Below are 13,521 nucleotides of genomic sequence, written 5' to 3'. Positions count from 1 at the left end.
CACGCGTCTCTTATCCGCCACACGCTTATATCTCTCATTCATGCTCTTTAGATTATCCTGAATCCCCCTGCCAAATAGATGACAAAGACGAGGAATATCTGTCCTCATCAGCTAAAGCAGAAGACCCTTCTCCAGAGAATGTCCCAAACTGCGGATGAAACCCATATGCACCAAAAAAAGGTGACTTATCAGAGGACTCCTGACGATGGTTATTTAAAGCAAACTCAGCAAGGGACAAAAAAGAACACCAATCCTCCTGATTCTCAGCCACAAAACAGCGCAGATATGTCTCCAGATTCTGATTGACGCGCTCTGTCTGGCCATTCGACTGTGGGTGGAAAGCAGAAGAGAATGACAACCGAATCCCCAAGCGAGAACAGAAAGCCTTCCAGAATCTGGAAACAAACTGCGTGCCCCTATCAGAGACTATGTCTGAAGGAATACCATGCAATTTGACAATGTGATCAATAAATGCCTGCGCCAGCGTCTTAGCATTGGGCAAGCCAGGAAAAGGAATCTCAAGCAGGAGGTTCTGAAGAACGTCTGTCAGAGATTCTCAGATGTCTGGTGGTGACACCTGTAATGTTTTATGCAGTCTGCTCACCTGAAGGCCCTCACATATAATGTTTTAGAAGGTCAGCTCAGCAGCAGGCACTCGCCCCTAATCTTTTATAGGGTCACCAGCATGCCCTCGTTCCAAATGTTTTAGAGGGTCACCAGCAGGCCATCAAGGATAATTTTTCAAGGGTGTGTATGATGCCCTCTATTATGTGTAAGAAAGGGTGTATTGGAGTGCTGGTTTCTTGTAACATTTGGCAGCCCTTTCACTTAGTGCATAGGCTTTAGGAGTGTAGCAGTGTACCTGAACAATTGTAGCACCATGTGAATGAGGCCCTCCTTTATGTGATATACAGGCTGTATCGGAGTGCTTCTTCCTTGTAATTTTTGCCAGCACTTACACTGTATATACAATTTTTTATAGGGTCCGCTCACCTTCAGTCCCTCACCTCCAATGTTTTATACGGTCTGCTCACCTGTAGGCCCTCACCTCTAATGATTTATATGGTCTGCTCACCTGTAGGCCCTCACCTGTAGTGTTTTATGCGGTCTGCTCACCTGAAGGCCCTCACATATAATGTTTTAGAAGGTCAGCTCAGCAGCAGGCACTCACCCCTAATTTTTTTATAGGGTCACCAGCATGCCCTCGTTCTGAATGTTTTGGAGGGTCACCAGCAGGCATCAAGGATAATTTTTCAAGGGTGTGAATGATGCCCTCTTTTATGTGTAACAAAGGGTGTTTTGGAGTGCTGGTTTCTTGTAACATTTGGCAGCCCTTTCACTTAGTGCATAGGCTTTAGGAGTGTAGCAGTGTACCTGAACAATTGTAGCACCATGTGAATGAGGCCCTCCTTTATGTGATATACAGGCTGTATCGGAGTGCGTCTTCCTTGTAATTTTTGGCAGCACTTACACTGTATATACAATTGAATATACAGGAAAGAATGTTACCTAACATTTTTTTTTTTTTTTTGGCGGGGGAGTTTGCGTGTTTTTTTGCCGGTCTGTAAAAGTGGAGTACAACATGGTTCCCAGCAGCGACATTGGAGTCTAAGATGCATTCCTGATAGATTTCAGATGTGTTTCCATCACTTTCAGACCTTTTCCTATGAACCATGCACCCTCCCCTCATCCGAGCAGGGGGTGCCTGGTTGTCTCCCTTTGACTTCCATTATACTCGGGTGCTCAGTCAAGCGCACGAATATCGCTATGTGTTCGGACCGAGCACCTGAACACCCGAACACTTTGGTACTTGCTCATCACTTATTGCGGCAAACCCCAGGAAGACCAACCTGATGAGTGGCTCCCCTTAGTTGCATAGGTTCGTCAGAACAAGCAGACCCCTGCCTAAGAAAAGTCTCTGGAGGGCAAGAACTCCTCGGCCTATCCCTAAGGCGTCTATCAGTTCTTATAGATATCAACATAGCGACCTCAAGGGACATTGGAGTAGCATACGTACATCGCAAATGCGTGTTTTACTTTCTCTACCAACCCCTGGCAAAACTGGCTCCTGAGAGTCATTCCACTGAGTATCCGTGGCTCACCTTCGAAAATCGGAACAATAAACCTTTGCTGACTGATCTCCCTGCTAAAGCTAACTCAGCTAGGGAGACTCAGTCAGGGTCATCGTATATGAGAACCAGAGCCTCAAAAAACTCATCTACCTACCGGAGGGTCTGGCTACCAGCTGGTTACAAAAAAGCCCAGGATTGAACAGCCCCTTGGAAAAGGGAGATAACAATTCCCACCCGCTGTCCCTCATTGCCAGATAAATTTGGGTGCAGCCTGAAATATAGTTTACAGGCTTCTCGGAAAACAACAAATTTGTCTATCCATACAATCTATTAGGGAGAGAAACTTTAGGTTCCGAATTGACCTGGTTACCCATAGCAACCACTCGGCTTGAGGTCTTCTGCAGCTGCTGCTGCTGAAGAGCCGTCGCCCTCAATCCTGCCACTTCAAGACATAGACCTTGCAACTGCTTTGCCAAAGCAGCAATATGATCCATAGTGGATTTTTTTTTTATTAAAAAAACAAAAAAGGGGCAGATATAATAACATGTCTGAGATGGCAGGTTATAGACATGTGGCACAGAGAGGAGGGAAGAGGAGTACCCTTCCACTAGGGAGAGGGAGGAGTGGTGACTCCTAGCTTTCCTGGCACTGGCACCAACTGCCCTGACGTCCTTAGACGGGCTGCTAACCCATACGCCGATCCCTTGCCTCGTCGCTGGTTTACCCTGGAATAAGCCCTAGGTAGCGAGTAGGGAGGTGGGAGCACTAGTCCTTACCAATGACACCTAGGGTAACAACAGGAAAAGGGTTAATTACTCTTATCGGTAATTGGATTTTCCAATGAACTCCTCAATGGCACTGACAGGCGGGTGCTCCCCACCTCCAGGACAGGAAACAACACAAATGCTCAACCTTAAAAGGGGCCTCCTCCCGTTACCTAATCAGTGAAATAACAAAGTACACGGAAGTGATGCAAATTGCGCCCAAATGATAAATCCTGGTTATGCATGACATTTAAAAGCAATCCAGTTCATCTTGTGCATAACGTTTTCACATTAGAAGGTGGCCTTTATAGACAGCGGAAAAGGACCGCGATGGGGACGTGATTCGCTCCAAGCTTTTCAAATCTCTATATGGGCCGTTTTGAAGAGGAGAGCACATCTACAGCTATCACACCTGGAAAAACATGATTGTTTTTTTTACAAGTGTTATATCGACAACCTTATTATCATTTGGAAAGGCAGTGATGAGGAAGCCGAATGATTTATTTCTCATTTGAATGCAAACACTTGGAATTTTTACGGCGAACAGCTCGACCGCATCAATTGAATATTTGGACCTCCTTTTATACTCAAGCAATGAAGTAATTTTAACTAAAACATTTTTTTAAAAGGTGGATGGGAAGAATTACTTAGATTACAGAAGCGTACACTACAAGAAGTGGAGAGAAAATATACCCTTTAGTCAATTTAAACGGATACGGAGAAATTGTTCAACCACAAATGATTTTTGAGTACAGAGCCAGATCTTACGCAGCAGATTTTTTAATAAAAAATATCCTAGAGGAATCATTAATGGTGCTTATACACGAGCAAGCAACTTAAGCCGAGAAGACCAAATCCAAATCAAAAGAAGCAGACGATTCAAAGAAATATAAATCTGCCTTTATCACTACATACAATTCTAATTATGAAAGTTTGAGAAACATACTGACAAAATATTGGTACATTTTAAGAAATGACCCCTATCTCAAAGAGAACATTCCACCTAAACCTCGGATCACGTTCAGGAGGGCAAGAATCCTGAAGATTGTATTGGCCCTTAGCAAATTAAGAAAGAAAACATTGACCCCCTCCTCCAAATTCGGCTGGTACCCACGAACACATGGGCAGCTATAAGGGCAGCCACACCTTATGCAAGTGCTGCAATAGCATCTCCCACTGGATCAAAACCTCCGGGAAGAGTTTCCTATAAAGAGTTTTATCAACTGTTCATCATCCTATGTGTGTCACAGATGGTGTTGCAGAAAACAAGAAGTAACAAATTAAGATCCGACTGGCTTGATCCCAAACTAAGGAACAAAAGGGTGAGCCCTATTAAAGCCCTAGAGCTCTCCCTCACTGCTAAACCCATGCAAAGATCTCTGTGATAGAAAGTTGCATGTCCACGTACCTAGACTGAGTGACACCTGAAAACCCTATAATAGTGAGGGGACATGACCACCGGCTCCCTGCACTAAATACGGAGGGAGTCAGGGTCACCTAGAATCAAGCCAACAGGAAAACACAAATAAAGGGATAGACTTAACTGAGAAACCAGCAGTAGCAAACTTCTAGCACTGAGAACAATCCAGGAAGTAGTATAAACCGCAAAGTGAGGCATTATTGGAGGGGATATAAAGGGAGGCAATCACTGCTAATAGATGACAGCTGGGAGAGGGAGAAGAGATGTCAAAGTGAAAACAAAACAAAAGAACATCATGCAGGAGGTACTGAAGAATGTCTATCAGAACTTCTCAGAGATCTGGCGGTGGCAATCTGATCTATAACCTGGAGTGCGAGTGCAGGCTACAAAAAGTTGGCCGTATCATCCAGGCCCTGAGAGAGCACCTTAATAAACATCAGTGGAACATCACACAAGGGTTTCTCAAACATAGTGTATCTCGACACTACCTTGCCACCCATGATAAAGACCCCCACAAGGATGTCAATCAATCCAATAGAATACATTAAAGACAATTGCCCAGACAGATTCAGAACACTCCAAAGGAGGGAGATGTTCTGGATTTTTAAACTAAAAACGCTGGTACCATATGGGCTCAATGAGAGTCTAGAGAACAAATGCTTTTGAATCATTGACCACTGAGACCCCCCCCTTTTTTTTCCCTCTCCTCTCCCCTCATCAGATTCTCTCCCCCTCTACATCTATCACTACCCCTCCAGTCAGTTCCCATTCATCTCAGCTCCACCCACCCTAACCACACCTCCACAATTGTGATTCTTATCATATATGGCTATCCCAATAGTCAAATCAACCTTCAGCTATAGAGCCAATATCATTTTGTTTATATTCCATCTTCCCCACCTCGCTTTCTCCAGCCACTACAGCTGACTGCATTAGCTGGGTGCATCAGCGCTTCTTGGCTCCGCCCACCGACTCTTCCCTCCTCCCCTCCATCAGTCATCTAGCCGCCACACCAATCAGTATTATCCGGACGCATCAGCGTGTCCTAGCTCCGCCCACTTCACTCATATCGCTTTCCTCTCCAGCGCGCGTCACGACCACACCACAGATCGTATGCGCCACCTGCAGGGACCAGGCGGCAGTGCTCCAGCTTATTCTCCTGCTGCAGCGCTTCAGGTAGCAACATATTTTTCCCCCACCAAAGGTCTGATGCATATCTTCTACATATAACAGAACAGTTATACCCATCCTCATACCTCATTCTTTCTACCGCAGTCACACAGCTTGCCCCTCTCTCTTTTTTCCACTCACTCTCCAGTGATCTGCTTTAACTCCCGACACATGTTAATCTTCTCTTGGTGGACACACAACCACACACTCCTTATATAGGGGGACTGGGGTATAGCGCAGATCAGGTCCCCGATACAGGACCCAAACTTACCATACAAGTAATCATCTGGTTCTCATGTTGCTAACCACATACTTGGGTAACATAATAGGATTTAAAATGCGAACAACCACATTTCCATGTAAACACATGAATGTAATGTACGATGTGCGATGTAATGTGCTATTATGAAGTCATTCAATTATTTATTTAATTATTTATTTATTAACTCGATTATATTTATGTATTTGAGTGGGAAACCATCCATCTTTTTATGTAACAAAAGTGCTATTTCTGTTATTTATCTACCTTTCATCCAATTAATTATTTATTTAATCAATTAATTACTTATACAAATATATATATTCAAATATTATATATTGGCAAAAATCATCATTCAGTTATAACAATGTTAACTCATTTTAGCTTTTTATTACCGTTTTGGGACTTTTTATTATGATAATCCCATCACTGGTTTTAATACATCACTCACATTTGATATATATATATATATATATATATTATATATATATATATATATATATATATATTACTGATATCTGTACCTTTTACGACTTATGCATTTATTATAGACTTGAAAAAGGGGTCCTTTGCACCCCGAAACGCATTGTCCTGCAATAAATCTGATTGTACTAAAACATCCGGTTGTGATATGCGCCTTGTGTCCACACTCTCACTAGACTGCTAAAGTCCAGAGGAGCCCCAATACTATTATTATGGATCGGAAAGACACGTCTTTTTCTCTCTCCTAGACCTTGAAACATCTGATCCTGGATAGAACAACTTTCTTTAGACTCCTCCAGGTGCATAGTAGCTCTTTTAGTTTTTAAGAGACTATCTGTATCTTCTGGGAGAAACAATGGTCTACCCTGCCCGTCGTCAGATGAATCAGAGTCTATATCGGAAGCAATCTCTCCTTCATCCAAATCCATTAAATAATTGGGAATTTGGGGATTTATTAGACGTAGAGGCCTGCGGTGAAGAGGGAGGTAGCCTAGACTCCACCGCAGCATTAACCTCTTCACGAATCATACTCCGCATGGAGTCTAGAAAGGAGGGAGATTCCTCAGCCACCACTTTTTTCAGCACATTTGAGTGATTTTTTTGGCTTTAGATATAAATGAATTTTTGCAGTCCAGCCTTGGAGGTGGAGGTGTCTCATAGTAACATAGTAACATAGTAACATAGTACATAAGGCCGAAAAAAGACATTTGTCCATCCAGTTCGGCCTGTTATCCCGCAAGTTGATCCAGAGGAAGACCCCTCTCTAGTAGCTATAGCCTGTAATATTATTAAGCTCCAGAAATACGTCCAGGCCCCTCTTGAATTCCTTTATTGTACTCACCATCACCACCTCCTCAGGCAGAGAGTTCCATATTCTCACTGCTCTTACCGTAAAGAATCCTTTTCTATGTTTGTGTACAAACCTTCTTTCCTCCAGGCGCAGAGGATGTCCCCTCGTCACAGTCACAGTCCTGGGGATAAATAGTTGATGGGATAGATCTCTGTACTGACCCTTGATATATTTATACATATTAATTAGATCTCCCCTCAGTCGTCTTTTTTCTAAAGTGAATAACTCTAATTTTGATAATCTTTCAGGGTACTGTAGTTGCCCCATTCCAGTTATTACTTTAGTTGCCCTCCTCTGGACCTTCTCCAGCTCTGCTATGTCTGCCTTGTTTACAGGAGCCCAGAACTGTACACAGTACTCCATGTGTGGTCTGACTAGCGATTTGTAAAGTGGTAGGACTATGTTCTTATCACGGGAATCTATGCCCCTTCTGATGCAACCCATTATCTTGTTGGCCTTGGCAGCAGCTGCCTGACACTGGTTTTTGCAGCTTAGTTTGCTGTTTATTAAAATTCCTAGATCCTTTTCCATGTCAGTGTTACCGAGTGTATTACCATTTAGTATGTACGGTTGACTTGCATTTTTCCTTCCCATGTGCATAACTTTACATTTGTCAGTGTTAAACCTCATCTGCCACTTATCTGCCCAAGCCTCCAGTCTATCCAGATCCCTCTGTAGTAGTATACTGTCCTCATCAGTGTAAATTACTTTACACAGTTTAGTGTCATCTGCGAAAATTGATACTTTACTATGCAAGCCTTCTACAAGATCATTAATAAATATATTGAAGAGAATAGGGCCCAATACTGACCCCTGAGGTACCCCACTAGTGACAGTGACCCAATCTGAGTGTGTACCGTTAATAACCACCCTCTGTTTTCTATCACTGAGCCAGTTACTTACCCACATACAGATGTTTTCTCCCAGTCCGAGCATTCTCATTTTATATACTAACCTTTTATGTGGTACAGTGTCAAATGCTTTGGAGAAGTCCAGATATACGACATCCATTGATTCGCCGCTGTCAAGTCTAGAACTTACCTCCTCATAGAAACTGATTAAATTAGTCTGACATGACCGATCCCTCACGAAGCCATGCTGATATGGCGTTATTTGCTTATTTCTGTTGAGATGCTCTAATATAGCATCTCTCAGAAAACCTTCAAACAGTTTACCCACAACAGATGTTAAACTTACCGGCCTATAGTTTCCAGGGTCTGTTTTTGGCCCCTTTTTGAATATTGGCACCACATATGCCATGCGCCAATCCTGTGGGACATTCCCTGTCAGTATAGAGTCTGCAAATATCAGAAATAAGGGTCTGGCTATGACATTACTTAATTCCTTTAGGATACGGGGGTGTATGTCATCCGGTCCTGGCGATTTGTCTATTTTAATCTTTTTAAGTCGCTGATGTACTTCTTCCTGGGTCAGACAGGACACTTTTAATGGGGAATTTATTTTTACATTCTGAATGTCATCTGACAATTTATTTTCCTCATGTGTCTCTACCCTACAAATTTTAAAAAAATAATAATGGATAGGGTTTATACATTTTAAAATAAAAAACACTGACACCAGGCACCCAAGGTGGATAATAGGCGATCCCCTATCCAATCTGCCCAAGTCAAGAGAGGAGGCTGACTGGGCTGATGGTGCTTGCGGCGACATCCAGAGGCTTGCTGGCGGTATCCGGTCCGTGGGAGCCGACATTGCAAGGAAGTGAACAGCACATGTCATTTCTCCTTGTCTGGCTTACTTTTAAACTTCCCGGCTTGTGAAGGACATTGGTACGTGCATGACGCCATAGCGCCCTGATGTCATGATGCAGGCAATGCCCGCAATCCAAACCGAGACTCCTCATCTCCGGGAGTCTCCACCCACCAGAATGCCATGCAAAAGTCCTGCGCGCCCGTTGGAGCATACAGGATAGAGACCGGGGCTGCCTTAAAACAGGACTTATGCCAGAGGTACAGGAGCCCCTGTTCACTGCAACGGCCCTCCCCCAAGTGGGTGGTAGAGACCAGGCTGTGCGGATGAATCTTCTGTGAACCTGCGTGGGACACAGGAAGGAGCTTCCATGCTATCTAGAACGGGAAACAACACTGATTAGGTAAGGGGATGAGGCCACTTTTAACGTTGAGCTTTCATGTTGTTTCCTGTCCTGTCAGTGCCGTTGGGGGAGGTTACGGGAAAAGGACAAATAATACAAACAGCAGAAACAATCCCCAAAAGGAGACAACAACAACAGGAGTGAACCAAAGATCTAACAGCTCCAGTTCCAACAGCTCCACAGCAACATTTGTCGACCTGATGTCAGAATAGAAGATCTGGAAGGAAGGTCTATATCAGTCAACAAGAGAAGCAGAAAGGAAAAATATATAGCAGCTACCCACTACCCCCAGGCACAACAGGGTCACTGATAGGTCGTGACACCCTCGTGACAACTGCTCAATATTGCCTTCCTAGGAAGTCAGAGAAGAGACTATAGAATGTTTAGATGTCACATTGAATGATTTGGCCATTCTGATATATGTGATAAATATGTGATAAATCTTCAATATGACAATCTGTGCTTTACCTCCTAGTCTTGGGCGCCTTGCTGGAAATGTTATTCAATGCTAATCTATTGCAAAGCAGTGCTTAAGATTGTCTAAAAAGTGTAGTGAGATGCACTCTTGTGCAGGTATTTATACCTAATGCTTTCCATTATATGATTTCCTCACACAACAGGAATAGTAGATACTGTAACAATATGCCTGAATTTGTATGGAGTATACAATTGCAGTTACAGCATTTTTGCTGCTTATAATTAGTGTTGAGCGAAACATTTGAAGCAGAATTCAGTCTGAAGTTTAGGAAAACTTCGATTCACAATTAATCTGAATTTATTTGGCGCCACAAATGTTTGGCGCCACATTTGATTTAAATAAGCTAGTTTGTTCACCATTAGACATGCTCCTGATGAAGGGGACTTATATATCCCTGAAACGCGTTGAGCCTTCTCCTCACCCCACCCTGACTACTCAATAAAAGGAATTAACAAGAAGTTCCAGTTGAAGGACTGCCGTTTATTTCCTGACTTTCTAGAAGCGAGCCAGGCGCAGGAGGAAGGGTTTGGGGGTGTTTTGAGTTTATCCCCCATCTCTCCTCCTGGGTGAAGTGAGTATAAACCAAGTTTTATATTATAGATTTGGTTTACATACTACTGGCTAAATATTTACAATATATTTTATCTATAGTCTGATAAAATCATGCTATGAATATCACCTTTTATAAAGAATTTCTGCTGTACCCTAAGGCCTCATGCACACGACCGTATTTTTTAACGTCCCGCAAAACATGGTTCCGTTGTACCGTGATCCGTGCCCGTTTTTTCTTCCGTGGGTCTGCCGTGATTTTTGGAGGATCCACGGACATGAAAAATGAAATAAAATTCTAAGTCAAGTTTGCCATTGAAATGATAGGAAAAAACGGACACGGATCACGGACACGGATCACGGACACGGATGACAATCTTGGGTACATCCGTGATTTTCACGGACCCATTGACTTGAATGGGCCCGTGAACCGTTGGCCGTGAAAAAAATAGGACAGGTCATATTTTTTTCACGGCCTAGAAACACGGGTCACGGGCACGGTGTAAAAACGGTGCACAAGCCGAGTTTTCAACGGCCCCATTGAAAGTCAATGGAGCCGCAGAAAAAAACGGAAAACGGCACAACGGCCACGGGTGCACACAACGGTCGTGTGCATGAGGCCTAAGGCAGAGTGGCTTAGGAATATCTGATTTATAGCGATTTGTGACAACATAATTTGGAACAAATTACATTTTTTGGCTTACTTCATCGAAGTTGCCAAATCCAACTTTTTAGAACTCTACTGGAGCAATTTTTTTAAACTTTCACTGGAGCAAATTATGTACTTTGTATTGAAATTGCAATGGGGTTAGCATTTTCTGCTGAAAATTTGGACAGTATATTTGTTCAATTATGACAAAGTAAGTCTATACTATGCAAGATTTATTGGAAATTGGTATAAAATCAGAGGAATTATTATGAATTATATTACAACCTGGAACTAAATTAATTTGATAAAGAATAATTTATTGCATGTTTTAAACTGGACATTTTATTTAAAGGGAAACTCTTTCCTTGATAATGCAATCTGAGCAGCAGGTAGCAGTTTATAGCGGAACATGAGCTGAGCAGATTGATAGTTTTGTAGGAAAATATTCAATACAACATATTTATTAGTCTAAATCCTTGCTCTTTCTGTACTTAGGATTCATGACTGACTGACAGCGTTTCTTATATGAGCATACATACAAAGAGTAGCTATCAATTACTATTAGGACCACCCACATGACTCCAAGGCATAAAAGAGCAGAAATTTGGACCAATGAATGACAAGTTATAGTGAAACACTTCCTACAAAGCTATATATTACCTGCTCAGCTCCTCTTGCTCTATAACCTCCTGCACAAATACACAGTAGGAGAAAGGCATGTACAGTGTGACAGGTTCTCTTTAAATTAAGTTTCGATTTTTCTAATTACATTCTTTCTACTGTTTCTTTTCAGAATATACAGACTCATATCCAAGAAATTGCTATACGTTGGCAAGTTGTGGACCAGAAAATACCTCTTTATGCAAATCACAAAGACATACTTCAAAAGGCAGTAGATTGTTATAATGCATATTATTAACATAGTGCACGTCAAAGCATCTGAGTCCATCTAGTCCTTTCAGTAAATTATTTCATCATACATGGTAATATTTTTGGTGAAACACTTTTATCTTATGTTCTCACTAGGGATGAGCAAATTTCATATTTTAAAATTCGAGTTCGGGTTCAGGTTGTGGTATAATCTGAATTGCGTTATGGATTCCATTATGGACTCCAGCATAACAGAACCCTGGACAGATCCGTTATGCAGGCCATAGACTTATATTATGACGGAATGAATAATGGAATGCCTCTAAAGACATTCCGTTATGCATTCCATCTTGGAATTGTGTTATGGTCTGTGGTAATAGAATCCATAACGCAATTCAGATTATATCACAACCCGAACCCGAACTCTTTAATTTCGAAATATGAAATTCTCTCATCCCTAGTTCTCACATTCTAGTCATGGAAATCCAGCAGCAAATTTCTCTGAAAACATCCCAAAACAAACATTTTTTCAGTGATTTTGCTGCAGGAATCACAGCGGTTGTTCTGCCACTTCCAACCTTTGACATGCTGTGGATTGAAAACCCACAGTGCAAGTCAGTTTACACTGTAGGTATTTTTTTTGCAGAGTGTGGAGGAGATTTCTGAAAATGTCATCCAGTTCACTGCTACTGTACAACGAAGAAGATTTGCCGCATATCAATCCATTGTAAAAAATCAGTAGCGTTTACTCCACATGGGAGCATACCCTTTCACTGGAAAACACTTGTGCGATTTTTTAAGCAGATTCATGTACATACATTTTTAGATGACATTTTTCACCAGACTTTTGAATTGGCTCTTGACCTTGGCTCAAAAAACTGCAACAAAAATGCATATGTGATTCCAGCCTGGGCTAAAAGTGAGTTCACATGCAGCAGATTACCTGCAGAAATGTATGCAGCTTAAAATCAATTCAGGGTTGTCTTGGCAGCAGGCACATGAAAGCTCTGTTCAAATAATTGGGAAAGTCTGCAATCAGTCTGTTATGTGTAAAGATGCTCTAAATGTGACATGAAAGTCACATATAAACTCGTTTGATGCAGTTTATTCTCTATTTTGCAGGATCTCAATTATCCCTTCAGTGCTAGGGCTCATGCACACGACCGTATTGCCTCCGTATGCCCACACAGTCCTTGAGCGGGCCATATGTCCCAGAGCGGCATACATCGTGCGCACGGGAGCACACAGCATCATAGGTTACTATGATACTGTGCGCATCGGGTTGCCCACGGAACTAGTGTCCTGCACTCATATGATCATAGGACTACAGGACAGTAGTCCCGCAGGCGGCCCGATGCGCACAGTATCATAGTAACCTATATTGCTGTGTGCTCCCGTGCACACGATGTATGCCGCTCTGGGACATATGGCCCGCTCAAGGACTGTGTGGGCATACGGACGGCATACGGTGGCATGCATGAGCCCTTAGAGTAATTACGTGAAGTGCAAAATGTCTTCTAGTAGAATTAGCAGACAACATATTGTTTATAGTGAAAAAACAATACAGATCTTATAGTAATATAACATGCCATAGACACTCTTGAATGATATATCTTATTATATTAACTAATGATGCATCCTCTAAGGTGAACTATTAACCCCTTAAGGACTCAGCCCTATTTCACCTTAAGGACTTGGCCATTTTTTGCAAATCTGACCAGTGTCCCTTTAAGTGCTCATAACTTTAAAACACTTTGACTTATCCAGGCCATTCTGAGATTGTTTTTTCGTCACATATTTTACTTCATGACACTGGTAAAATGAAGTCAAAAAAATTATTATTT

General features: G+C 42.2%; 1 protein-coding gene across 1 annotated transcript in view; it reads left to right on the top strand.

The window, feature by feature from the left end:
- Positions 1-11,822, top strand: part of TRPM2 (transient receptor potential cation channel subfamily M member 2) — a 1,289,439-nt gene extending 1,277,617 nt beyond the window's left edge. The window contains exon 32 of the mRNA XM_044304068.1: positions 11,601-11,822. Within this exon, the coding sequence (XP_044160003.1) occupies positions 11,601-11,726 (126 nt within the window). The 3' untranslated portion in view covers positions 11,727-11,822. The remainder of the gene's footprint in view (positions 1-11,600) is intronic.
- The last annotated feature ends 1,699 nt before the right edge of the window (positions 11,823-13,521 follow it).

The sequence above is a fragment of the Bufo gargarizans genome, chromosome 8 (assembly GCF_014858855.1).
Source record: "Bufo gargarizans isolate SCDJY-AF-19 chromosome 8, ASM1485885v1, whole genome shotgun sequence".
Classification (NCBI taxonomy): domain Eukaryota; kingdom Metazoa; phylum Chordata; class Amphibia; order Anura; family Bufonidae; genus Bufo; species Bufo gargarizans.
This window is presented reverse-complemented; position numbering and strand designations above follow the sequence as displayed.